Raw genomic sequence first — 25,455 nt, 5'->3', positions numbered from 1 at the left:
TACAATCATTTTTTTAGTGATGACATTTTTGCACACACCCTTTTGTAATGGAGGCTAGAGGAGCTATAGCACAGTGATGGACTGAGGCAGGAGGGAAGCTCAGGAGCACAGAAGCAGGCAGAATATCTCTGCTGTCGGGCAGAAGCCAACTATGTCCAAAATGTATATTTCAGGAAATGAAAAAAAATGTTTTAACACCACTGCCTCAAAGTTGGTATGGTGACTTTACATTGTCAGATACTTGTATGTGTCCTTATATTATCATCACTTTACCCAAATACAGCTCAAGTGGAGTTAGGAGGTTTTTGACCGGTGATGTGGAAATAATTATGTCCATCATTGATTAGAATGACAAAGAAAAAAACCTGAGTTGGGTGGTTTGACCGTCAGTTTCCAATGGATCCTCAGGAGGTTTAGTCCGAAGCACTTTTAATACTTTTAATTGGTTCAATATTTGTAAAAACACACAGCAGAAAGAGTGTTCAATAGCACTGATTTATTTGCGCCCAAACAGCGAAGATAGAATGTGTATGTGTAAAAGTGACAGCTGCACTGGTGTGAAATCTGGACAACCCTGTGGCAGAAAGCAGGTGACTGGGAAAGGGATTAGACGGGTGTTGGGTCACCACCAGGCGTTGGCTCTATTGACTCTGGGCGGATGAACCGGGACAGATGGGCAGCAACTGCAGCAGCCTTTTCAGGATGCTCGTACTGTGAGCACAGGAATCCAGGGACAGGCGCCTCTTTCATCTCGGCCACAAAAGGTGCAGGGTTAGGGAAGACCTCATTAAAGAGGAGGTCTGTAAGCTCTGTCACATATTCTACAATACAGGAGAGAACACAAAACAGCATGTACAGTAGTTTGAGTAATTCATATGGTCTCAAATGTTTCCAATGTAATTAGAACATTTATGATGCAAAATTTGACTGATGGCCATGGTATGGAGATAAATTTTTTTATCAGAAACTTGAGAATTACATGTAACTAACCGGTAGTATAGTTGGTCTTAACTGCGGTGACAACGCCTTTCTTGGCCTTTGGAAACCGTATGCTGTACCGCGGAGCTCCTGCTGCAGTGATCGCTTGGAGACGACCAGCATTTTCATTGAAATGCAATGCGGCCAGGTAAAACCTGAAATGAGAAGAATGGGATGAACCCAAGATAGTTTGTAGATGGCTAGAAGATAACATTTTACATTGTCCAAGTGCCTCGCATTTTTTACATACTGGCACTAGCATGTAAGAAGGCAGCAGATGCACTATTTCCAAATTAAATGGCATTGTAATAATAATAGTATATACATACAATTTATACAGCGCTTTTCTAAATACTCAGTCACTGAAATTATGAATATTATCATTTGCATAATATTGCAACACAATATAGTTATTTGCCTGATGAAGACCTAGAAGGTCGAAACGTTGCAAAAATAAAAAGTGAGTTTCTTGGAGCTTGAGAACAGTGTGCTGACTTCCTTCTTCTTTTCCTCGATTCTTCCCTTGATGTCCAGCACCTGGCCTAAATGCAGGCGTGGGATGTGCACACAATCTTCTCTTTGAACACAATACAGACAACATGATTACAATATAATGTACCTGCAAAGCATTCCTAAGTAGGAAAAGACCACGTTTTTCGGTGCGAACCGCAGAATCACACTGTGGAACCCCTCCAAGGCCGATGTCTGGTAGAGCGGACTCAGCTTCTTCACATCACCCAGAACACGTTTATTTGTCAATGCCGTCGTCAGCTTGAAGACGGCCTTTGATGCTAGAGTGGGAAAGAGTATACTGAATACAATATTTTCAGTGGATTGCATCTTGAGAGTATATTACAGGATTCAAATGACAAGAGTTTGATATATTGAATAGTGGCATACCAGGCTTCAGCCACTTGTTTTTGTCAGTGGAGGGGGGATGGAGGCACATGGGGAAGTGTGGATTGTCATGGACATGGACATTGGTGATGTGGTTGATGACAGATGTCCACTTTGCCACTGTTTCCTCTCCACTGGATGAACCAGATGCTGACCAGTAGAGGTGATTCTTCACGCTCTGCTTCCACAAGTTGACTTTAGTGCATTCCTTCAACTTTGAGATGGCAACCACCTTCTTGGTAAGAGCTGAGAACAGTTTGAAAATATGTAAAATATTTTTTATAGGGTGTTTTTACAAGTGTAGCGGTGCTACAAATGATCAATAAACAACATTTATATACAACATAATATCATACCTTTACATAAATGCCACACATCGTAATAGTGGGTAATCTCAGATTTCTCTTCCTTCATGAACTTCTGAACCTGGTTGTGTCGGTCTGTCACCAGGCAATCCACCTTGACGCCAGCTTTGTGAAGGTATTTTAGACTCCGGATCAGCCCTTCCTTCTCCATGTGGACACTGCTCTTTACTTCATTGCTCTGTGTATCATAAACACACGCGCGCGCGCGCACACACACACACACACACACACACACACACACACACACACACACACACACACACACACACACACACACACACACACACACACACACACACACACACACACACACACACACACACACACGTACGTGAATAACAGATCTGCCTCATTGGTGAAGTTCTGTGCTCTACTGATCACATTTTCTAGTTTCACAATCTATTTACAGTACCTGTACCAGCTGGATATCAACTATGTTGTTAGTGTTGAGATCCATCATGGAGTAAGAGCCGTACTTTGCGCAGTGGCCTGGGCTGTCAGCTCTCATGTCTCCACCAAGAGATACTGTTGCCCTCCGTTTAAGTCCCTCAAGCAAGTGCGCCTGGTGTGTCCGCCATTTATGTAGAACAGAAGGCATAATGTACTTGTCCACATGATTGCGATGGGACATTCTGCTGAAGGTTCTCACGTTCATTGCATTGAGCACCTGTAATGTCAAATAAGAATGTAACTGTAACAGTGTTCATACCACATCCCTCTGTAGCACTGTGGGATGCACTGGCCTATAGTAATTAAAATGTATCTGTTAAAAACAAAAACTAAAAAAACACAAAGCAGTGGGAGAAGACACACTTTAGATGATGCCATTATTCTTTACCAACATTGTTTGTCTGGAGAAAAGAAGAGCCTGTGAAGTACACAGCAGCTGATAGCTGCAGATTCCCTGCTGGAGTGCTGCGTAACAGTGGTTGACTCTTCCATTTTCTGGTGTATTCACATAACACGTGGCTGCACCTCTGGGTCACAGTAAGGAATGTTCCTTTTACAAAGGTCTGCACCTTGCAGACACTTGAGCAGGTGGGGCATATACGGAAAAGGTCGAGCAGGCAATCTTCGTAGACCAAGTACTTGGTCTACCGTATCCTGTGGCTTGGTTGGTTCTCTGTTGACAAAGAAAAATCACACCCTGTGTGAAGTGGGCGGTGTCTTGCTAGCTAATCACAATACTGAATGGAGTCAACCAATGTACAAAAAATAAATACATTTATTGAAACACTCTTTATGATGGAAGAAACCATAACTTAAAAAAAAAAATGTTATGTTTTTTTTAAAGTTATGGTTTCTTATATAGGGCTATGCACATGTGTCATGTGACACTGGCCAATCACAGTCCTGAATAGATTGTGATTGGCCAATCACGGTGCAGGGTTAGGCGGGGTACATTTTTGGCCAATCACAGCGCAGGATGTGTTGTACAAATATCCAAACCTCACTTATAGGGGCGGTTTCACCGACCAAAAATACACACAACAAGAAAGACTTGTTACAAAGTGTATAATCTTCTAGAAGATTAGAACTTTCTCGTGTCAGCATAACTGAATAAAATCTAATTATGATGAGGATACATTTTCCTATCGGGCAACTCTATATACGTACTGTACTATGTTGTACATTAGATAGAGAAAATAGGAGATCTACAAGCCAACATGTTGCGTTGCAATGTGCCATTTTCACTGATTTTGTTTTTCTTTTAGCTACCATATATGTTCATCGATTTTTGCAAAATATTCACCTATGACATGCCCAGAATATGGATGCTAATGTTCATGTGGTTAACAAAGATCTAATAAGCAAATTTCATTTACTGTTCACTGATGTCGTCATCCAATTTAGACGTGCTGGGACGGTAGGTGGGGTCATCATCTGAACCGAGGGATGGGGCCTCAGACTCCTGAGAAGGCAGCAGCTCCATATGTGGTTGATTTGCTGCCGGGCTATCAGCTGGCTCTACAGCTTTCCTCTTCAGAGGAGATGTGTCTGGAAGCAACAGAGACGGGGTGCCCACAGCAACACTCTTAGTGGCTACCGTAGCTTGAGAACCTGGAACATATATAAGAATAGGAGTGTTATATATACTGTACACACAGTACAGTAGGACTTGTATTGATAGCAATAGTCAACCAAAATAATAATGTTATGAGCAATGAAAATACAGCAAATTATGGAGCCAATAGACTACAGCAGGAGTCTTCAACGTTTTTCAGCCCAGGGACCCCTTGACCGAGAGAAAGATGAAGCAGGGACCCCCACTACATATTCTATAAAAGTGTCCACGCGCACCCCCCTTATTCTTTTTTTCTAGTCTGGACTTTTGACATCCATAGGACCTCTAATATAAAGATTTTGATGATCCAAAGAAGTTTTTTTCAATGCTTTATTACCCCTATGAGACATGCAGGGATTGCTGGCTGGCTGGAACGCCGGCAAGGCACGCTCAACCTAAGGTTTCCAGTGGGACCAACCGTGTCATGCTACCTTGTCGGGAAGGGGGCTAAATACCTAATGACTCAAAGTAACATTTTGGCAAGGGAAAAAGGCCATCACCATTTTCCAAATGGTCCCTTGAGCTGTCACCTCAACAGTCATGCCACATTTATGCCAATCTCCGGCAGTTTTGGGCAAGAACCATGCAGTTTTTTGCATGTACTACAAATATGTAATTTCTGCCTAGGTATTTAGCCCCCTTCCTGACAAGGTAGCATGACACAGACTAGGGGAAAAAAATAAGGGGGATGCGCGTGGACCGCCTCTACTAGTGTGTTGTAGATTAAACCTTTTCATTGATTTCATAGATAGTTTCATAGACTTGTTTGACAGCACTATCATCAGTGTATGTTTGACAGCACTATCGTCAGTGTATGTTTTCAGACATTTAACCACTTCGCGCTGTACATGATCTGTTCCCTTTTTCCCTCAACACCAGACCTCTTTGACGCTGTGAGGCGTTGTGAGCTTGTAGATCTGCAATTTTTGGCTAAAATGCTCCTCAGCATAGGGATGCTATTCATGTAAGATGCGGTTCATGTAAAAAAAAAATCATGGCCCTTGCAATCCAACTGGTGCTACAGTCACATAAATGCAACCAGCGCTATAAATCACAAGCCAACTACAATTATAAAATGTTCTACAGGATGGGATGTATATCATATATTGTAACCCTTCTATGAACGATTATTGTCTCTAAGCCAATAAGGAAGTAGTAACGTCAGTAAACTATAGGATCATAGAATACAGAGACAGTGTAGTGTCTCAGTAAACTATAGGATCATAGAATACAGAGACAGTGTAGTGTCTCAGTAAACTATAGGATCATAGTATATAGAGAGACAGTGTAGTGTCTCAGTAAACTATAGGATCATAGTATATAGAGACAGTGTAGTGTCTCAGTAAACTATAGGATCATGGTATAAGGGGAGACAGTGTAGTGTCTCAGTAAACTATAGGATCATAGTATATAGAGAGACAGTGTAGTGTCTCAGTAAACTATAGGATCATAGTATATAGAGACAGTGTAGTGTCTCAGTAAACTATAGGATCATAGTATATAGAGAGACAGTGTAGTGTCTCAGTAAACTATAGGATCATAGTATATAGAGAGACAGTGTAGTGTCTCAGTAAACTATAGGATCATAGTATATAGAGACAGTGTAGTGTCTCAGTAAACTATAGGATCATAGTATATAGAGAGACAGTGTAGTGTCTCAGTAAACTATAGGATCATAGTATATAGAGAGACAGTGTAGTGTCTCAGTAAACTATAGGATCATAGAGAGACAGTGTAGTATCTCAGTAAACTATAGGATCATAGTATATAGAGAGACAGTGTAGTGTCTCAGTAAACTATAGGATCATAGAATGTAGAGAGACAGTGTAGTGTCTCAGTAAACTATAGGATCATAGTATATAGAGAGACTGTAGTGTCTCAGTAAACTATAGGATCATAGTATATAGAGAGACAGTGTAGTGTCTCAGTGAACTATAGGATCATAGAATGTAGAGAGACAGTGTAGTGTCTCAGTAAACTATAGGATCATAGTATATAGAGACAGTGTAGTGTCTCAGTAAACTATAGGATCATAGTATATAGAGAGACAGTGTAGTGTCTCAGTAAACTATAGGATCATAGTATATAGAGAGACAGTGTAGTGTCTCAGTAAACTATAGGATCATAGTATATACAGAGACAGTGTAGTGTCTCAGTAAACTATAGGATCATAGTATATAGAGAGACTGTAGTGTCTCAGTAAACTATAGGATCATAGAATACAGCGAGACAGTGTAGTCACTACACTGTCTCTCTGTATTCTATGATCCTATAGTTTACTGAGACACTACACTGTAGTGCAGGGGTGTCGAACTCATTTTGGGGTGAGGGCCAGATTGGTCAAATGGTGACTTGATGGGGGCCGGAACCAGTTGCGGACGCACATGCGCGCTCACACGCACTCAGACACTGCTACTAACTATGCATATCACTTTTTAAAAAAAAATGTATTAAGAAGAATAGCTACTTTAATTATTGACATTAAAAACAAACAATTTGTAATAATAATAATAATAATAATAATAATAATAATAATAAACCATTTTAAGTAGAATAATTCAATTTGAAGTTAAACAATACCTGGTAATGTGTGTGGGTGGTTAAATAATTAGATTTATAGAACAACAGTGGTGTAAAGTAACTAATTACATTTACTCAAGTACTGTACCTAAGTAAAGATTTGAGGTATTTTTACTTTACTAGAGTATTTCCAGTACTTTTACTTCTACTCCACTACACCTGAGTCACTGCTATAACTACAGTATATCAAATTATTGGCCGAAACCGAATACCGAATATAGGAAACACTTGGCCGAATGGCTGAAAATGATTATTTAAAAAAAATATATATATACATTTTCTTAAATATTATTTTGTACCATTTCTGTCATGGCTATGCCTCTGTTGTAGAGCTACATGATTATGGCAACACTTATCATAACTATAATCCATAGATCAGTTATTTAAAGCATATTTTTTAGAATTATTTATTTACTATTGTGTAGTAATATAATACAATATGTCTCAAAACCTTAGCATGCCATACAGTTGAAGTATTGCAAATTAAATAAATTAACTAACATTGAATAGCCTAACAAAAGGCAATATAATGTCTTTTGTCATTTTAGGGGCAAGGCCACTTGGCCTTTGGTGTTGTAATTTTGGCTATTTTCACGATTTTAAATTGTTTTAAATAATAATAAAAAAAGGAACATACAATATTTCCAACGATAATATATAGCCAATATATGGTTCTGTATCAGTATATGAGTTAGTTTTTGCAGATTTCATTCTAATTGGCTACTATGCCTGCATATGAATTTCATGGGCCTGGGTAGGTCACCCTGGCTTGGCGGAGATATGCCCTGTTGCGCACACAACGCACAGCAACAGCAGGTGAAAGCAATTCACTTAAACGAGGGCTGTGTTGCGCATCAAAAAACGGACTAAAACTGTCACATTAGCTGCTGAAATAAACTTCCCATTTAGATCATTGTTGACAAACGAACAGAACACGGATGTGCAAAAGGATTATTTATTTATTGTCCATCAGACCTGCCATTCCTTCGTTTTGGAGAAGTTATTGCTTTCAGAAAGAGACAGACAGACACACACACACACACACACACACACACACACACACACACACACACACACACACACACACACACACACACACACACACACACACACACACACACACACACACACACACAGCTGGTGTTAATTATTTTGCCCTGCGCACAGTGCGCAGGCTCTTACTATCGCTAGTTATCCTACTAATGTCACACCCTCTGACAAATGGATTCTAGTTTTCAAGATTAGAACAGCAACACTGGTTACAAAGTGGGGGGAGCGGGCCACTCTCTACTCTACTGGGGAATGCAGCCACTCTCTACTCCTCCAGATGATCGAGAGACGCAACTGACATATACTTCTCCATACAACGGTGTTTTACCGGATTTGTGATGCTGTTGAAAAAGCGTTCTCTCAGGTAGAGTTGAATGGTGATGGTCCTCTGTATGTTAATGACCTTGGCTGTGGCTTCACGGCTTGGTCATTGTTCTCACATAACAAGTTTGTCCAGTATTCAACCCCCAGGCAGCCTCAGTAAGGAGCTGCTGGGCGCTGGCGTTTTTTTCTGCCTTTTTTTTTTCTCTCTCGTTTTTTTTCCATTAGAGGTAGTATTAAATGCCGTTTTTTCAAATCACCTCGCGGGCCAGATTTGACGACGTCGCGGGCCACAAACGGCCCGCGAAACACCAGTTTGACATCACTGCTGTAGTGTCTCAGTAAACTATAGGATCATAGAATACAGAGAGACAGTGTAATGTTTCAGTAAACTATAGGATCATAGAATACAGAGAGACAGTGTAGTGTCTCAGTAAACTATAGGATCATAGAATACAGAGAGACAGTGTAGTGTCTCAGTAAACTATAGGATCATAGAATACAGAGAGACAGTGTAGTGTCTCAGTAAACTATAGGATCATAGAATACAGAGAGACTGTGTAGTGTCTCAGTAAACTATAGGATCATAGAATACAGAGACTGTGTAGTGTCTCAGTAAACTATAGGATCATAGAATACAGAGAGACAGTGTAGTTTCTCAGTAAACTATAGGATCATAGAATACAGAGAGAGTGTGGTGTCTCAGTAAACTATAGGATCATAGAATGTAGAGAGACAGTGTAGTGTCTCAGTAAACTATAGGATCATAGTATATAGAGACAGTGTAGTGTCTCAGTAAACTATAGGATCATAGTATATAGAGAGACAGTGTAGTGTCTCAGTAAACTATAGGATCATAGTATATACAGAGACAGTGTAGTGTCTCAGTAAACTATAGGATCATAGTATATAGAGAGACTGTAGTGTCTCAGTAAACTATAGGATCATAGAATACAGAGAGACAGTGTAATGTTTCAGTAAACTATAGGATCATAGAATACAGAGAGACAGTGTAGTGTCTCAGTAAACTATAGGATCATAGAATACAGAGAGACAGTGTAGTGTCTCAGTAAACTATAGGATCATAGAATACAGAGAGACAGTGTAGTTTCTCAGTAAACTATAGGATCATAGAATACAGAGAGAGTGTGGAGTCTCAGTAAACTATAGGATCATAGAATGTAGAGAGACAGTGTAGTGTCTCAGTAAACTATAGGATCATAGTATATAGAGACAGTGTAGTGTCTCAGTAAACTATAGGATCATAGTAATAATAATAATAATAATACATTTTATTTGTAATGAACTTTTCATTCACAAGGAATCTCAGAGTGCCACATGGTAAAACATCATCTATCATATAAAGTTAAAAGCAGGATTTAAAAACAACAATTCAACACGAGAATGCCCTCTGAAACAAAAACGTTTTCAGGCCTATTTTAAAAGAGTCCAGGGTCTGTGGTGCTCTCAGGTCAATAGGAAGGCTATTCCACAGGCGCGGCGCTGCCGAGCAGAAGGCCCGGTCACCCATAGTACGTAGGTTTGTACCAGGGACACCGAGGAGGAATCTGCTTGTAGATCTGAGGGTGCGGGTGGAATTTTGTGGGGGCCTAATTAATTTCTGTAGGTAGGGAGGGGCATGTCCATTTATGCAGTTGTGGGTGATCAGCAGGACCTTGTAGTCGATCCTAGCTGAAACGGGGAGCCAGTGCAGTGAAAATAGGATCGGTGTTATGTGATCATGCTTACGCACTCTCATTAGGACCCTGGCAGCGCTGTTTTGGATGTATTGGAGCTTCTGAATACTTTTGCCAGGAATCCCAATGAAGAGTGCGTTGCAGTAGTCCAGTCTAGAGGAGATAAAGGCATGGACAAGTTTCTCTGCATCTGACAGGGTTAGAAGGGGGCGGAGTTTGGAGATGTTTTTGAGATGATAGAATGCAGTTCTGCACATATATTTTATGTGGTCATTGAAAGTCAGGTGAGGGTCGAATTTAACACCTAAATTTGTGACTGAGGAGGAGATGGGGATGACCTGACTGTCGAAGGTGAGATGAGATATGGGGCATGACTGGACCTGGTGTGGTGTGCCAACAAGGAGAGCTTCAGTTTTGTTGCTGTTTAACTGAAGGAAATTGTTGCTTGTCCATGCCTTTATCTCCTCCAGTTTTAATGTACAGCTGTGTGTCATCAGCATAACAATGGAAAGACATTCCATGCCTGCTGATGACACTGCCGAGGGGTAACATGTAAATTATGAAGAGGAGGGGGCCGAGAACTGACCCCTTGCGGGACACCACAGGTGACGGGGAGCAGTTTGGACTTGCACCCTCCTAGTGAGACATATTCAGTCCTATCAGAAAGGTAGGACTGAAACCACTTGAGTGCAGAGTCTGACAGTCCAATGGTGGTATGCAGACGCTCCAGGAGGATAGAGTTATCCACCGTATCGAATGTAGCGGTTAGGTCAAGGAGGATGAGGAGTGATGGTGATCCGTCATCGGCTGTCATCAGCAGGTCATTTGTCACCCTCAGCAGAGCTGTTTCAGTACTATGGGCTGTACGAAAGCCTGACTGAAATGTCTCAAAAAGGTTGTTGTGGTTGAGATGGTCTTGGAGCTGAGAAGCAACCACCTTATCTAACACCTTGGACAGGAAGGCCAGGTTGGAAATAGGCCTGTAACTGGCTAGAACCTCCGGGTCCAGGGTGGGCTTCTTGAGAAGGGGACGGATGACAGCAACCTTGAGAGCAGTTGGGACATGACCAGTTTGAAGGGAGAGGTTGACAGTTTGTGTAATGAGAGGACTGAGGATGGGAATGTGTGATTTGAGTAGAGCAGTGGGAATGGGGTCCAGGGCACACGTGCAAGGTTTCATTTTGCTGAGGATTTTCTCCATGTGGCTCTGCTGAACCTCAGTGAAATATGAGAGGGATGGCACACTCCCAGGCAGGGGGTTGGTGACAGGAGGAGAGCGAATGCTATTGACCTTGGATCTAAAAAAGTCAATACAATTATTACATTGCTCCTCAGTTGCCTCAGTTGAGGAGGATGATTGTGGCTTCAGAAGATGGTCTATGGTGGAGAAAAACTGCTTAGAGTTGCCAGGAGTTTTATTTATTAGGTTGGAGTAGAACTGAGACTGAGCATCTTTAAGGGACTTGGAATAGGCCTTTTGGTGTTCACGGAAAATCTGTTCATGCACAGTGAGCCCAGAGTGTCTGAAGCGCCGCTCCAGTACACGCCCAGCTCTTTTCATTTTCCGCAGTTCTTCTGTGAACCAGGGGGCGGATCGTGAAAATCTGACTTCACGTGTCTTGACAGGAGCATGGAGGTCAAAAACACTGCTCAAGGATTTATTATAGTGCTCCACTACTTCATCCATTGATGCAGAGGCTGGGAAGGAGATGTGCTGAAGATCCATGGTCATGGTGGCTGGGTCAATGGGTCAAAAAAAGTTTTTGGCTGGGTCAAAAAAGTTGAATCCTTGAAAAGCTGAATCCTCCTCAGGTTTGTTTTGCTTCCTGGTTCCACATTGAAGCCGCGACGTGAGCCTCTGTGGATGTAGCGACTGCGAGGTCTGTGTTTTAGAATCCTGAGCTGTTGACAGTGGATTAAAATCCCCACATCAGGTTGCACTGTGCAGCTACGCAAACGCCGTAGCTGTGGGGCGGTGTATGAGATCATCGCCAGTGCGGTAGTTAAAAACAACAGACAAAACCAGCCGGATCGTTTGGTGATATCAGGCTGACCAGCGCTACATTTAGCTGGTATACTCTTCCTCTTCCTCAGTGCCAGCAGTTTAAAAAACACACCGAAAAGCATTGCAAAACGGGGATCCCAACAGAGCCGTATTCCAATTTAGGGAAGAGAAAGGGGCAGTATATTTTATTGGTTAATCCAAGTCTGCCGTATGTCCAACTCAGGAAGCAATCAAAGCAAAACAGACGCAAAAAATGAGGCTAAAAAATAATAAAGCCACGTAAATCAAACAAACAGACGCTAGACTAAAGAGCTAAAGAGGAGCAGCAGCCAGTGTGCGCCAGCGTTCCCTCTCTCTATAGTATATAGAGAGACAGTGTAGTGTCTCAGTAAACTATAGGATCATAGTATATATAGACAGTGTAGTGTCTCAGTAAACTATAGGATCATAGTATATAGAGAGACAGTGTAGTGTCTCAGTAAACTATAGGATCATAGTATATAGAGAGACAGTGTAGTGTCACAGTAAACTATAGGATCATAGTATATAGAGACAGTGTAGTGTCTCAGTAAACTATAGGATCATATTATATAGAGAGACAGTGTAGTGTCTCAGTAAACTATAGGATCATAGTATATATAGACAGTGTAGTGTCTCAGTAAACTATAGGATCATAGTATATAGAGAGACAGTGTAGTGTCTCAGTAAACTATAGGATCATAGTATATAGAGAGACAGTGTAGTGTCACAGTAAACTATAGGATCATAGTATATAGAGACAGTGTAGTGTCTCAGTAAACTATAGGATCATAGTATATAGAGAGACAGTGTAGTGTCACAGTAAACTATAGGATCATAGAATGTAGAGAGACAGTGTAGTGTCTCAGTAAACTATAGGATCATAGTATATAGAGAGACTGTAGTGTCTCAGTAAACTATAGGATCATAGTATATAGAGAGACAGTGTAGTGTCTCAGTAAACTATAGGATCATAGAATGTAGAGAGACAGTGTAGTGTCTCAGTAAACTATAGGATCATAGTATATAGAGACAGTGTAGTGTCTCAGTAAACTATAGGATCATATTATATAGAGAGACAGTGTAGTGTCTCAGTAAACTATAGGATCATAGTATATAGAGAGACAGTGTAGTGTCTCAGTAAACTATAGGATCATAGTATATACAGAGACAGTGTAGTGTCTCAGTAAACTATAGGATCATAGAATACAGAGAGACAGTGTAGTCACTACACTGTCTCTCTGTATTCTATGATCCTATAGTTTACTGAGACACTACACTGTAGTGTCTCAGTAAACTATAGGATCATAGAATACAGAGAGACAGTGTAGTGTCTCAGTAAACTATAGGATCATAGAATTCAGAGAGACAGTGTAGTGTCTCAGTAAACCATAGGATCATAGAATACAGAGAGACAGTGTAGTGTCTCAGTAAACTATAGGATCATAGAATACAGAGAGACAGTGTAGTGTCTCAGTAAACTATAGGATCATAGAATACAGAGAGACTGTGTAGTGTCTCAGTAAACTATAGGATCATAGAATACAGAGACTGTGTAGTGTCTCAGTAAACTATAGGATCATAGAATACAGAGACAGTGTAGTGTCTCAGTAAACTATAGGATCATAGAATACAGAGAGACTGTGTAGTGTCTCAGTAAACTATAGGATCATAGAATACAGAGACTGTGCAGTGTCTCAGTAAACTATATGATCATAGAATACAGAGAGACTGTGTAGTGTCTCAGTAAACTGTAGGATCATAGAATACAGAGAGACTGTATATGTCTCAGTAAACTATAGGATCATAGAATACAGAGATGACATGATATTTAGTTTAGTGAGTTTACCATGCTTACACTGTACTGTATGTGTCCAATGATGACAAATGAATAGATTATAAGTTATTGTGACAGCAGTAACATCAGTATGTAGCATATTGTACTGTGTGTCCAAAGACTAAATGGATAGGTTCTGTTATATTTTATTCCATTCCATAAGTGACAGGAGTCTTCTCCTTCAACAATTATTGTGTTCATCAATAGAACCTGTCAGACATTTACAAAGACAATCTAATAACTTGACCAACCTTCACTCTTGCTGCTAATCAGGGTTCTTTTAGCCAGTTGCGTTCCAACCGTTCTTCTCCCCACAGAGCGGTCCGTCTGAACCCCAATCTCTCTGGTGGTGACTTGGTCACACTGAGTCTCTGTCTCTCTCGTGGATGGAAGGGACTGCTTTGTGAAAACAGATAACAGTTGAAATTACTTTTTCAAACATACTGATAATATGAAAACAAGAGTGCAGGCTATCTCCTGACCAATGGTAAAACTGTATGTAACAGAAATAATTTGATTCCACTTGTACTCTCAGCGTTGGGACCGCCCCTTATGCCCCTGTAAAGTTGGGGGGTAAACCCTTACCTACTACCTAGCTAGTAGCTACCTGAAATGTACGCACATGTGGAGTTTTGTGACCAAGTGAAGATGTACAGGTCTATTGTGTTCCGTTTATTATCACCACAATGAAGGTTTTAGGATACTTTATTTCAGTGCACATTCTGCACAACACAACACAAGCATAACTTTACCAAACAGCGGACCGCGAGATTTCCAAATGACTCCTATCATACCATATCTCCCCTTTCCCTAGAAACAACACACAGTGCAACCAGACTACTACCATCACCTTTCGGTGCGATTATTATATATTTTATTATGGTCGATGGTCTCGTCACGGTTGCACAGTGTTGCAGTGTATAAGATACACTACAAATGTAACATAACATTTACAATTGTGTCATTTATCAGAAATGATTGAGCCCAAACTACTATACACCTTGTCATATCTATATCGATGTACATAAAACCACTATAATTATAACATAAGCGCTGTTGGAAACTTACGTGGGAAGCTGTAGTACTGCCGACGACGGTAGATGCAGGCATTGTAGTGAGAGGGAGGAGGGGGGGCGATAATGTCGGCTCGGCACCACTCAGCAGCAGCAGTGGGTTATCCGTGAAACCGAGCAGTATCCTTTGCAGGTTAGAAAAACTCTCCGGTGTAAAGTGTTGACTGCAGAGGTAGGCAGTGGAGGTGGTGATTCTCAGCTCTCCGTGACAATGGCGCTTCACAAAATCAATCCACTTCTTCTTCATTTCCTCGTTCTTTGGAAACGCGAACAGTGAAATGGAACTGCTCTGACGCGCCTGGCATCCAGGCAAAACGCATTTGCGCCAAGGAGCCATGATGATGGACTAAATTTCCAAAGCTAAACTAACAAAACTAACTATGTTTCAGAAAGAAAGTGCTGCTGCAGGCTACTACTTCTAGCTGTAGGGACTGAAGAGTGTGGGGGAGGGGAGGAGCAGCAACAACAAAAACACAGCTGACTGCACTCTGGGGCATGCTTGAGGGGCGGAGCTTCTGCACCGGATAACTGACTTGATGTACAGTATGATAGTACAGTAGGCTCATTACATATTACAGTATCACCGTGGTGCGTACACAGTTGATATTTTAATCCCGCCCACAATATCCTACCCCGATTTTATTCAAAAAAAATAAAGTGGTCTTATTCCATAACGCTGTAAAATAAAGTTCACATTTTTTTTCCAGGGTTTCAGCAATGACTATTTTACATGTATAATATGTCTATAAACAAATAGCTTAATTCACTTTACATGCTCTTTAACATAAACCGTTCTAACTACAACATGGAGGCACCGTTTGACACGTGGTTTTCACTGGTAGAAGCAGGGAGATATCCGCAATGTTTACAAACAGTGCAGAGCTCAATCTTAAGGATTTTAACAAGGTCTATGGCGACGTGAAAAAAACAAAAAAACAACAATAAAACGTCGGCACTGGTGAGTACATTATGAGATTAACCTCTGGCATGGAATGTGTTAAAGGAGACATCCGGACATTTTAAGTGTTATCTTAAAATCCCATCCCAGAACCTGGCAACTCGGTGTTGCCAGGGAGACAAACAAGCAACCAGCGTTAGCTAGTTCTGCATTAGCGTTAGCTCGTCGGGGACTTTAAGTGCATGTTTGAGTATCATGAGACTCCACAATGAGCAGTAGTAGAGAAAAAACTAACTTTGCATCGGTTATAATAGACGAATTTCACTCTTACACGGGCTCCCATTGCCAACGGAGGGGGTCGACAGACTGCAGGAGACGGGACTCTCTGGAATAAGTCAACGTCCATTTCAATGATGGTGAGTGATTAGTGACACATCAAAGATAACACTTAAAATGTCCGGATCTCTCCTTTAAGTGCAGATGTCGGAGTTTTTTTCTTTTTCTTTTTTTGTGATGAGTTTGTGATGGGTGCTCGTCATTTCTACTGGGTGCTTTAGCCCCGAGGCACCAAACAACATTGAAACTTTCTTTTTAGTTCTGCCTGGCTTTGAGTGGAGCAGACGGGCTAAACATAATCAGGAACGTGCCTCCATGTTGACGTTCCTGATCATGAATGATCAGGAACAAAACTGCTTTAAAAGGTTGTTTCAACCCATCCATTACTTTTTTCCAGACCATCAGAACTATACAGACATCTGTAGAATACCGGGGCTACCTTTCTTGTTTTTTGATACGATACAGAAAAAGGTAAGAATTGAGGAGCCGTTCGTTGCCTCAGCCCCGATCTATCTTAACAACAACACTAAGACAGGGCCGAGTATAGTCTAGTCCCACTGCCCCGCAGAGTGGAGAGGGAGGTCACAGAGTGGAGGTACTTCTTGGCCCACTGCCAGTGTGTGCACAGACAATACATTAGGTGCTGATCTGTCCAGCGGTTTGCGCGATTAGGTTCCCCCCAAACACACTGTAGCGGACTGTACCTTCAGTTATTATTTTCGGGGTGCCAGCCGGCCTTTCATCCGACAATTTTTATATTAATTAGCAATCCTCCACATGAACCCATACATTTACAAACACATCAAACTGTTTAAATTCACAACAACACCCTCTTCTAGACACCTGCGACTTCTTCTGTGCCGTGGTGTAAGGGGGCGGGGGGGAGGGGGGTGGTGGTCTCCAACCAATATGTCCATATATAGGCATATATGTATAACATCAGGGATCTCCAAATATGGGCATAAATGCCAGTGTTGCTTCCATGTGGATCTTCATCTGGCTAGTCTATGACGTCAGTCATCTATGACATATCGTCGTTGTTGTATATATGGAGATAAACTGACATACCAAGCTCTGACATCATAGACCCCCTCCTGGAGCCCCATATATGGAGCTAACCGAAACATCCAAGCCTGACATCATAGACCCTATCTTTGGGCATGACTGATATTGGGGGCTCCATACATGAATATGACTGACATCACCCTAATGACACTAGCACCACAGCCAAGGGTATTTAAGGCAACACAATCCACAATTCATTTCTGATCCATCGGCGATACCCGAGACGTCAACCACTTCTTCAGAGAGAAGCAGTAACCAGATCCCAGGTATCCTTTCCACGGATTCGTGAATCTCCCTCCCCTAGACTGCCAAGGAGCATCTGAATTTACTTCCTGCTTGGATACCATCAGAGCCAGTCTTGAATCAGGTTTGATTATAAATGTGTTCTTGTGTTTTATTCCATGAAGGTCAAAGGTTTCGTTCTGGCGCTGCTGTGATCAAAGTGTCCTTCTTATTTCAGATATCTGCGGCCTCTGTGCCACGATGGCTGACATAAGCCTCCAGTCCAAATGGTGGCGCCGTCCTTACATCATTCTGCTCATTGCCCTCTGTGGTAAGACACATTTCATAATGTTTTTTCTTTTTGCAATTTATTATTAGCTTCAAATCTTAACATACTAAGATTTGAAGCTAATAATATTCCAGTTCCAATTTTGGCTGCATCACTTCCTATTTCACATGTTTATCGTGTATGAGTTCTCTCTCCTGTTGAGACTGGGAGACCCCTTTTACTGTACAGCAATGATTAGGCTACTATCAGAATATAGAGATATTTAAAGGAGAGATCCGGACATTTTAAGTGTTATCTTTGATGTGTCGCTAATCACTCACCATCATTGAAAGGGACGTTGAGTTATTTCAGAGAGTCCCGTGTCGTCCAGTCTGTCGACCCCCTCCGTTGGCATAATGGGAGCCCGTGTAAGAGTGAAAATCGTCTATTATAACCGATACAAAGTTCGTTTTTTCTCTACTACTGCTCATCGTGGAGTGTCATGATACTCAAACGTGCACTGAATGTCGCGAGCGAGCTATCGTTCGTGCAGAACGACATGATGCTGGTTGCTTATTTCTTCCACAGACGCCAGGTTCTGTGGAAGAAACAAGCAACCAGCGTCATCAAGTTCTGCACAAACGGAAGCTCGCTCGCGACATTCAGAGCACGTTTGAGTATCATGAGAGTCCACGATTGTTTTGTCTAGCCTAGCCTATACGTAGGTCTTTAGTGGTTAATTATTTCTCTGATCCCTGTTCCAGTGTGTGCGGCGATGGCAGGTATACCTACCCATCAGGAACCTGACTCACAGAATGTTGGAGGAAAGACTAAACTTCCGTCTGCTGTCAGCATTCAGCACAAATCTGAACATATCTGCAGTGGTACTGTCGTGGACGAACAACATGTTTACCTTCCCAAACAATGCCTAAAGTAAGTTCATTCATATTATTACACCAGGGGCGGAGAGATCGGGGGCTTAGGGTCCTCCTCCCTGTGTTTGTGTCGTTAGCCTGTCATTCTGTGCACATGCAAGATTTTTGTGAGCGAGCGGCACAGAGAGAGAGAGAGAGGGGGCGGAGAGAGAGAGGGATATAGGGAGAGAGAGAGGGGGGAGAGAGAGAGGCATCTTTGAGAACTGTAACAGTCAACAATACAAAACCAAAGAAAGACAAGGAATACAGCATATCAAACTAAATGGGATATTTCTCTCCTCCAGAGACATCGACCCAATGACCTTGAGAGTCCAGCTTGGACGGACCAATCTGGATGAGGCAGGAGGCGTGCAGAGACGCGTTATTGATTTCAGGATCAACCAAAAGTGCTCTCCAATGTAAGGATGTGCATGACTGACCAAAATCAAAGTTGATTATTCTAGTGTTATTAATAACTAATATTGGATTATTCTGATTTTCCTATAGCGGGCGGTGGGGTAACGACCAAGCTCTGCTGAAAATGGACTCACCCGTCGACTTCACTGAAGACATCCAACCTGCTTGCCTGGCAGACGACGGCAGTATGTTTCCCACTGGTACGGAGGCGATGGTCTATGGATGGGGTCTTGTCGGAGAAGGTAAGCACGGGACCCCCAAAATGGCACCCTGGGGACCAAATGATCAAATGTGGCCAAATGGACTTGACTTTCTTGGGCTCCCCCTGGAGCCACCTCAAGTACCCCTGGAGGTCCACTTTGAAAACCACTGGTGTGCAGTACACGTAGAATTTCACTGAATAATGTTTTGACAGACTGCTGATTATCAATAATAGTTCATTAATAACAGACTGCTGAGTATTAATATTAGTATTTAACCCTTGCCTTACACGCCGCCTCTTGTAAACACTTTGTCCACTTTATCTGCAAGCACACAATGTGTGCTTGCAGATCTATTATTTTCTGAAAACGTTTTTGCCACAATAACATGCCCAAAATAGGGACGCAGGGTTAAGTTGTTAATCTTGCAGTCAGAACCTTATACTCACACTAATAATGATTCTGTTGTTTGTTTGTTTGTATTTATAGAACCACTACCATTCCCCAGAGCTCTTCAAGGAGTGAACGTTATGGTAACTGACCATAACCGTTGTAACCGGATCTGGGGCGGAAGGGTAGATGACAACATGATCTGTGCAGAAAACCTGAAAGGAGGCCAGGACGCCTGCATAGTAAGAATGCCATTCAAATCCCATTCAAATCTTAATGTAGACAGCTCAGGAATCCGCCTGCCAACGACATCATCGATGGGGATTCTAAGCTAACAGAAAATTAGTACAGCCTTTCACTCTTCCTGGAAATAAATTAGATGTAGAAAAATGTAGAAAAATAAAATACATTGTAAAGACTTTACATTGTAAATATTTGACAGTGTGCTTTAACAGTAACTGAGCGCTGGAGAGTGAACAATGCTTACTTGTGTCTCATCAGGGCGACAGAGGAGGTTCCATCATGGTCAAACAAGGCCGTGATTGGCTCATGGCGGGTTTCATGATCAGAGGTCCTGAAGTTTGTGGCGTTCCAGACACGCCCACCGTCTACTGGACATCCAGCAAGAAGTTCATCACCTCTGCCATTAAAGGTGTGTTCATGTTTTAATGTCCATTGAAGCATGCCGTGTGTGTGTGTGTGTGTGTGTGTGTGTGTGTGTGTGTGTGTGTGTGTGTGTGTGTGTGTGTGTGTGTGTGTGTGTGTGTCTGTGTGTGCGGGCGTGCGTGCGTGTGTGCGTGTCTCATTAAATGTAAGCTATTTAATTGTATGTATTTAGAGCTGTCCTGGTGTGTTTTATCATGTGTAGAGATCGGGTGTGGGATTCGGCCTGCAGTTGTACCTTTAATCTACAACGGTGAAGAGGCTGTTCCACATTCCTGGCCCTGGATGGTGGCTGGCTATGTAAATATACATTATACATATATATATACATTATACATATACAAATACATATACATATACAATATGCAACAGGTCAGCAGTGGCTCAGGAGGTACAGCGGTCGTCTTGGAATCAGAAGGTTCCCGGTTCAATCCCCGGCTCCTCCTGGCTGAGTTTTGAGGTGTCCTTGAGCAAGACACGGAACCCCTAATAGTTAGGGGTTCAGTGTCGTGCTCAAGGACACTAGGAAGTGACACATACTATAGTAACACATTTGGCTGGGGACCCCCTGGAACCCCCGGGGGTCCCCGGACCCCTCTTTGAGAACCACTGGCCACTTTGAGCTCGGCCCTGGCCTCCCTAGGCTGGTGGGGGGAGTGTAGTGCCCAGGATCACTTAGCAAATTGGCACCGGGTGAAAAAAAAAGGGTTACAAAATCGAGGGATAAAAATTGTAGTAAAAAAAAAAAAGCAAGGTCATATCTTGGAGAAGTGCTTCATTTATGCTCCATTGTACGACGGTGTCACACGGCAAAAAGAGCCGAACTACAAGCTCACAATATGTCTGCCTTTGTATTCACACTTTACCTTCTATCTTTCAGAGTGATCGTAGGGGATTGCTTGGTGGTGGTGTACTGATTAATCAGTATTTTGTTGCGGCTAGCCTCTATCACAGGTAATGCAAACATACATATCCATGACATGTATATAAGTAAACACAGTTTATTATCACACACTCTGTCTCTACATCTCTTTCAATCTGGCCTCACTATCCTGTCATTAGTCATTATAGGTACAAGATGTCACAAAATGGACAAAAACATTCAAACAAATAGCGAAAACAGCAGATCTACAAGTTCACAATGTGCTACAGCAACGCATTTTACCTTGTAGATCTGCTATTTTTGCAATTCGTTGTACAACTGAGTTTGTAGGGCTAAAGTGGTTCAATATATAAAATGTACAACCAACCAGTAGCTCTGCTACTTATGGACAAATGTTAATATAGTTACTTATTGATAATGGAATTAAAGTGAAATAATCATTTGTTTATGTTGTCTTCTCCAGTGGTGGCTATGACTATGACCATGTGTTGCTGGGAGCTCACGACCGTTCCTCTACCACTGAAGACACTCAACAGAGGATTTGGATTGAAAAGGTATGAACCTCAAACATGTGTCAGAACATATTACATAACTAACACTATGTTCACACTAATCTCTCTAGACAGATTCACAGCTCCTTTGAAAATAGATCTACAATCTGAGCTTTTAAATGTTTTCTTTTATGGAAACAGGGCTTATGTGGTTAATCTAAACGTGTGCCTGTCATTTCTCTGATAGGTCTTCTACCACCCCAAACATACCGACTCCAACTGGCCTCAGTATGGCATGGTGTTGCTCAAACTGTGGCAACCTGCGAAGATTAACAAGTATGTTAAACCTGTGTGTCTTCCTGAGGCTGAAGACTTCCCCCCTGTTGGCAAGACGTGCAAGTTCACTGGATGGGGATGGGACGGAGGTGAGGAAACATTATAAACACACATTCATACAGGTTAACAAGGAATTTGATTGGTCACATTATCAGCATGTACTGATAATGGGGCGGGACTTACGTTGTATGTACTTCCCCTGGAAGCGCTCTTTCATTGACCAATCACAGCACAGATCTGCACAGCATTAACGTAACTTCCTTGAGGGTTTTCGGGCGGGACTTCCTGTACTTCTGCCTCATAATCTCAATATTATATTCAGAGTGGAAATAGATGATCTACAAGCTCACATCACAGCATGTTGTGAGCTTGTGGATCACTATTTTTGGAAATGTGTGAACAATAAATAAATACTATATATTTTTTCCTATAATGACATGCCAAAAATAGGGGTTAAAAAGTGGTTAAAATGTGTATTTTGTAATGGATTACAATTTTCCACTGTATTTATAAATGACCGTGTACAAAGTCCTCAACTTTGAATCCTGTGTGTTTTCCCCCAGGATCATACGCTAAACGGCTCCAGGAGACTTCTGCCACTATCATCACCAATGATCAGTGCAGACGTGACTTGCCTGCAAGTTCTGACCCCAACGCCGCCGCCGACACATGGATCACCAGCACTACGTTCTGTACTGGACGCTCTGAGTCCTATCCCAGCGGGGTGAGTGACACAGAAATGAAAACATCACATGATATTTACACATAAAAACACACATTGAAAAACATAACTGCTTCTTGTTTCAGAGGGACTGGGGAGGACCTCTGATGTGTGAGAACAACCACGTCTCCTGGACCCTGTATGGAAGCTACCTATCCGGTTGGACGGGAGGTCCTACTGTGTACGCCAACGTCACCTCGATGATTACCTGGATGAACGAGATCGTCAGTGCAAACAGCCCTCTTCAAGTCTGCTTTAAGAGATTTGATGGTTAATAATTCAGTTTTCAGGACAGGTGCACCTCTGAGAAACATCTCACACACGCAGATGAATTAACCTCTTCAACCCTGGTGTACCTGTTTTCATTTAACCCCACTGGGTGGTTTTTATTTGATTTGATAATCTTTATTTTTGAACTTGCAGGTAAAAAAAAAAAAAAAGAAAAAAGAATAACAATGAAAGCCACAATATAACATAAAAAAAGAGGTAAACAACAGCAAATTACTTAAAAAATGTGATCATTGATCATCCCCAACATGTTCAAAAAGGAGTAGGAAGAATCTAAGACGTATTTACTCCTACCCCCGTCTTATTTAACATTCATAATCCATATGGTTTGGTTGTGTGTTTGTAGAGAGAGGGTCTTTTTTTTGTTGTTGTCATGAATGTTTGGTCTGGTCTACCTATTTTCATTTAATTAACCACTTCAACCCTGGTCTACATGTTTTCATTGATTACCCACTTAAACACATAAAAAAAGTAATATTTTTTTAGCATTGGCTATTGAAAAATAGCAGATCTACAAGCTCACAGCTTGTACATCTGCTATCTTTTTACATTTGTGAAAAAACCTTTAACATTTAAAAAAAAAAAAAATTTAGAACACAAACCCTCTCTTCTGGGGGGGTCCCTGGCACAAAACATTTTGAGATGGGGGGTCCACAGCCAAATACATATCATTTTGGGGGGGACCTTGGCAAAAAACAAACACAACTTTTTTCAACTGTGGGGAGGGGGGAGGGGAGGGGGACAACATACCTTAGGAAGGGTGGGAAGGGGAAGGGGGAAAAAAAGAAAAAAGGCACCAAACAAATGTATATTAAAAAAAAGGGGGGGGGGGGGGAGAGAAAAGGATATTTTTTTTTCAAATGTCATTAACAATGTTCTTTTTTCTATTATTTGTTTACTTAGAAAAAAAACATTATTATATATATATATAGTTTTCTCTCTCTGCTCATGTTGTACACTGTCTGCAATGCAAACATGGTGCTCAATAAACACGTAAAAAAATAAAAAAGGAAGGGTAACTGGAAGATTGGACCCCTGAGAACACTGGGCACCATTTTATTTTTAATATTTGTTTACAAATGTGGGGGAAAATACATATCATATATTTTCTTAATTACATTTAAGGCCCAATATTTCTACAAATGCTAGGGTACATCTAGGTCTGATAATGATGTACCGTGTATGTTAAAATTATTTATGACCATTTTTCAAAGCATACATGTATTCTTTATTTTATACATTTAAGGACAAAAACAGCCAATTTAACGTTGACCAGTATCTGTCCTGAGTTTGAAATGAATGTCAATAAATCTCTCTCTCTTTATGTACTTTGTACTTTTGTCTTTTACTGTTAATTTTACTGTTAATGTACTTGATGTGGGATGAAGATTTTACCACGACATAAAAAGCTAAGAAAAAAAAGCTACTTTTTAAGTGCCGCTTAATTAAGGGTTGTTATGCTATCTATGGAAACGATTCCTGTCAGAGTCCTTTATACCACAGGGTTATTTACTAGATGAAATGAGTCCAGCAGGAGTTACAGGGGGTGATAATAGGTGTTACTGTATATGTGTGGTCTGAAATAAATAACACAAATAAAAGGTCTCTGAGTTTAACATAAATCAAACATCTATGTGACAGTTTAGTTATATCTGTTGTGTCACATGGGAACAGATAAAATAGCAAATTGTCAACATAGAGAATAAACATGTCAAAGCGCTACACATTTACTTACGCTAACATAACAGGCAAGGCCAAAACAACGGCTGTCTGCAAATTCTGGCAAAACAGCTCCTCTCGCTGCAGATCACACACCCAACGTTTGCTTTTTAAGCTCTAGCCTTTTTTTTTTTTTTTTTCTTTATAATTTTTATCCGACGATTTTGTAACCCTATTTTTTACACCCAGTGCCAATTGTCTATGTAATCCTGGGCACTACCTTCCCTCTGCCAACCTAGGGAGGCCAGGGCCGAGCTCATGCCTCCTTCAATGCATGAGAGCCAACTGACCTTCTTTTCACCTGACAGGGGGGAGTTTCCCTGGTTGGACGTAGCGCGTGGAAGGAACACGTTATTCCAACCAGTTCCCTTCCCCTCCATCAGGCGCCCCGGCTGGCCAGGGGGAGGCAGTATAGTGACCAGGATTACTGCATGTTTTTGTGAGGGTACCTACCCTAGGAGACACGGGGAGAACATGCAAACTCCACACGGAAAGGCCCTTTCGCCAACCCCACCTAGGGTATGGGCACTGATGACGCGGAGGAGAGAACACGCCCCCCAGCGCCCACAGCTTCCCCACACCGTGCCCCCCAAGCTCTAGCCTTTGATTTCCTTTCAATAAAACCACATTTGATAGACATACTGTACGTATCACCTACATAAACATGTACATACATTCCTCACACATGGATATGTGGTTCTGAAAATTAGGGTTACTGGGTTTCTTGAATAACTTGGCCACTAGGGGACGCTGACACG

At 41.6% G+C, this 25,455-nt stretch overlaps 2 protein-coding genes across 2 annotated transcripts in view; one reads left to right on the top strand and one right to left on the bottom strand.

Annotated features, from left to right (window-relative positions):
* Positions 1 to 25,455, top strand: part of LOC308075703 (uncharacterized protein) — a gene marked incomplete at its 3' end in the record, with an annotated part of 260,820 nt that overhangs the window by 225,160 nt on the left and 10,205 nt on the right. The window lies entirely within an intron of this gene.
* On the bottom strand, positions 607 to 2,748 carry LOC308076375 (uncharacterized protein; the record flags this gene model as incomplete). The annotated part of the gene is made up of 6 exons (XM_080416608.1): positions 607 to 821; positions 991 to 1,133; positions 1,598 to 1,769; positions 1,879 to 2,121; positions 2,232 to 2,418; positions 2,653 to 2,748. The coding sequence occupies 6 exons, from the start codon at positions 2,746 to 2,748 to the stop codon at positions 607 to 609; spliced, it is 1,056 nt and encodes a 351-aa protein (XP_080272734.1).

This window comes from Gymnoscopelus braueri (genome assembly GCF_963280865.1).
Source record: "Gymnoscopelus braueri genome assembly, chromosome: 20".
Classification (NCBI taxonomy): Eukaryota; Metazoa; Chordata; class Actinopteri; order Myctophiformes; family Myctophidae; genus Gymnoscopelus; species Gymnoscopelus braueri.
Note: the sequence above shows the minus strand (reverse complement) of the source record. Positions and strands in the feature narration are given on the sequence as shown.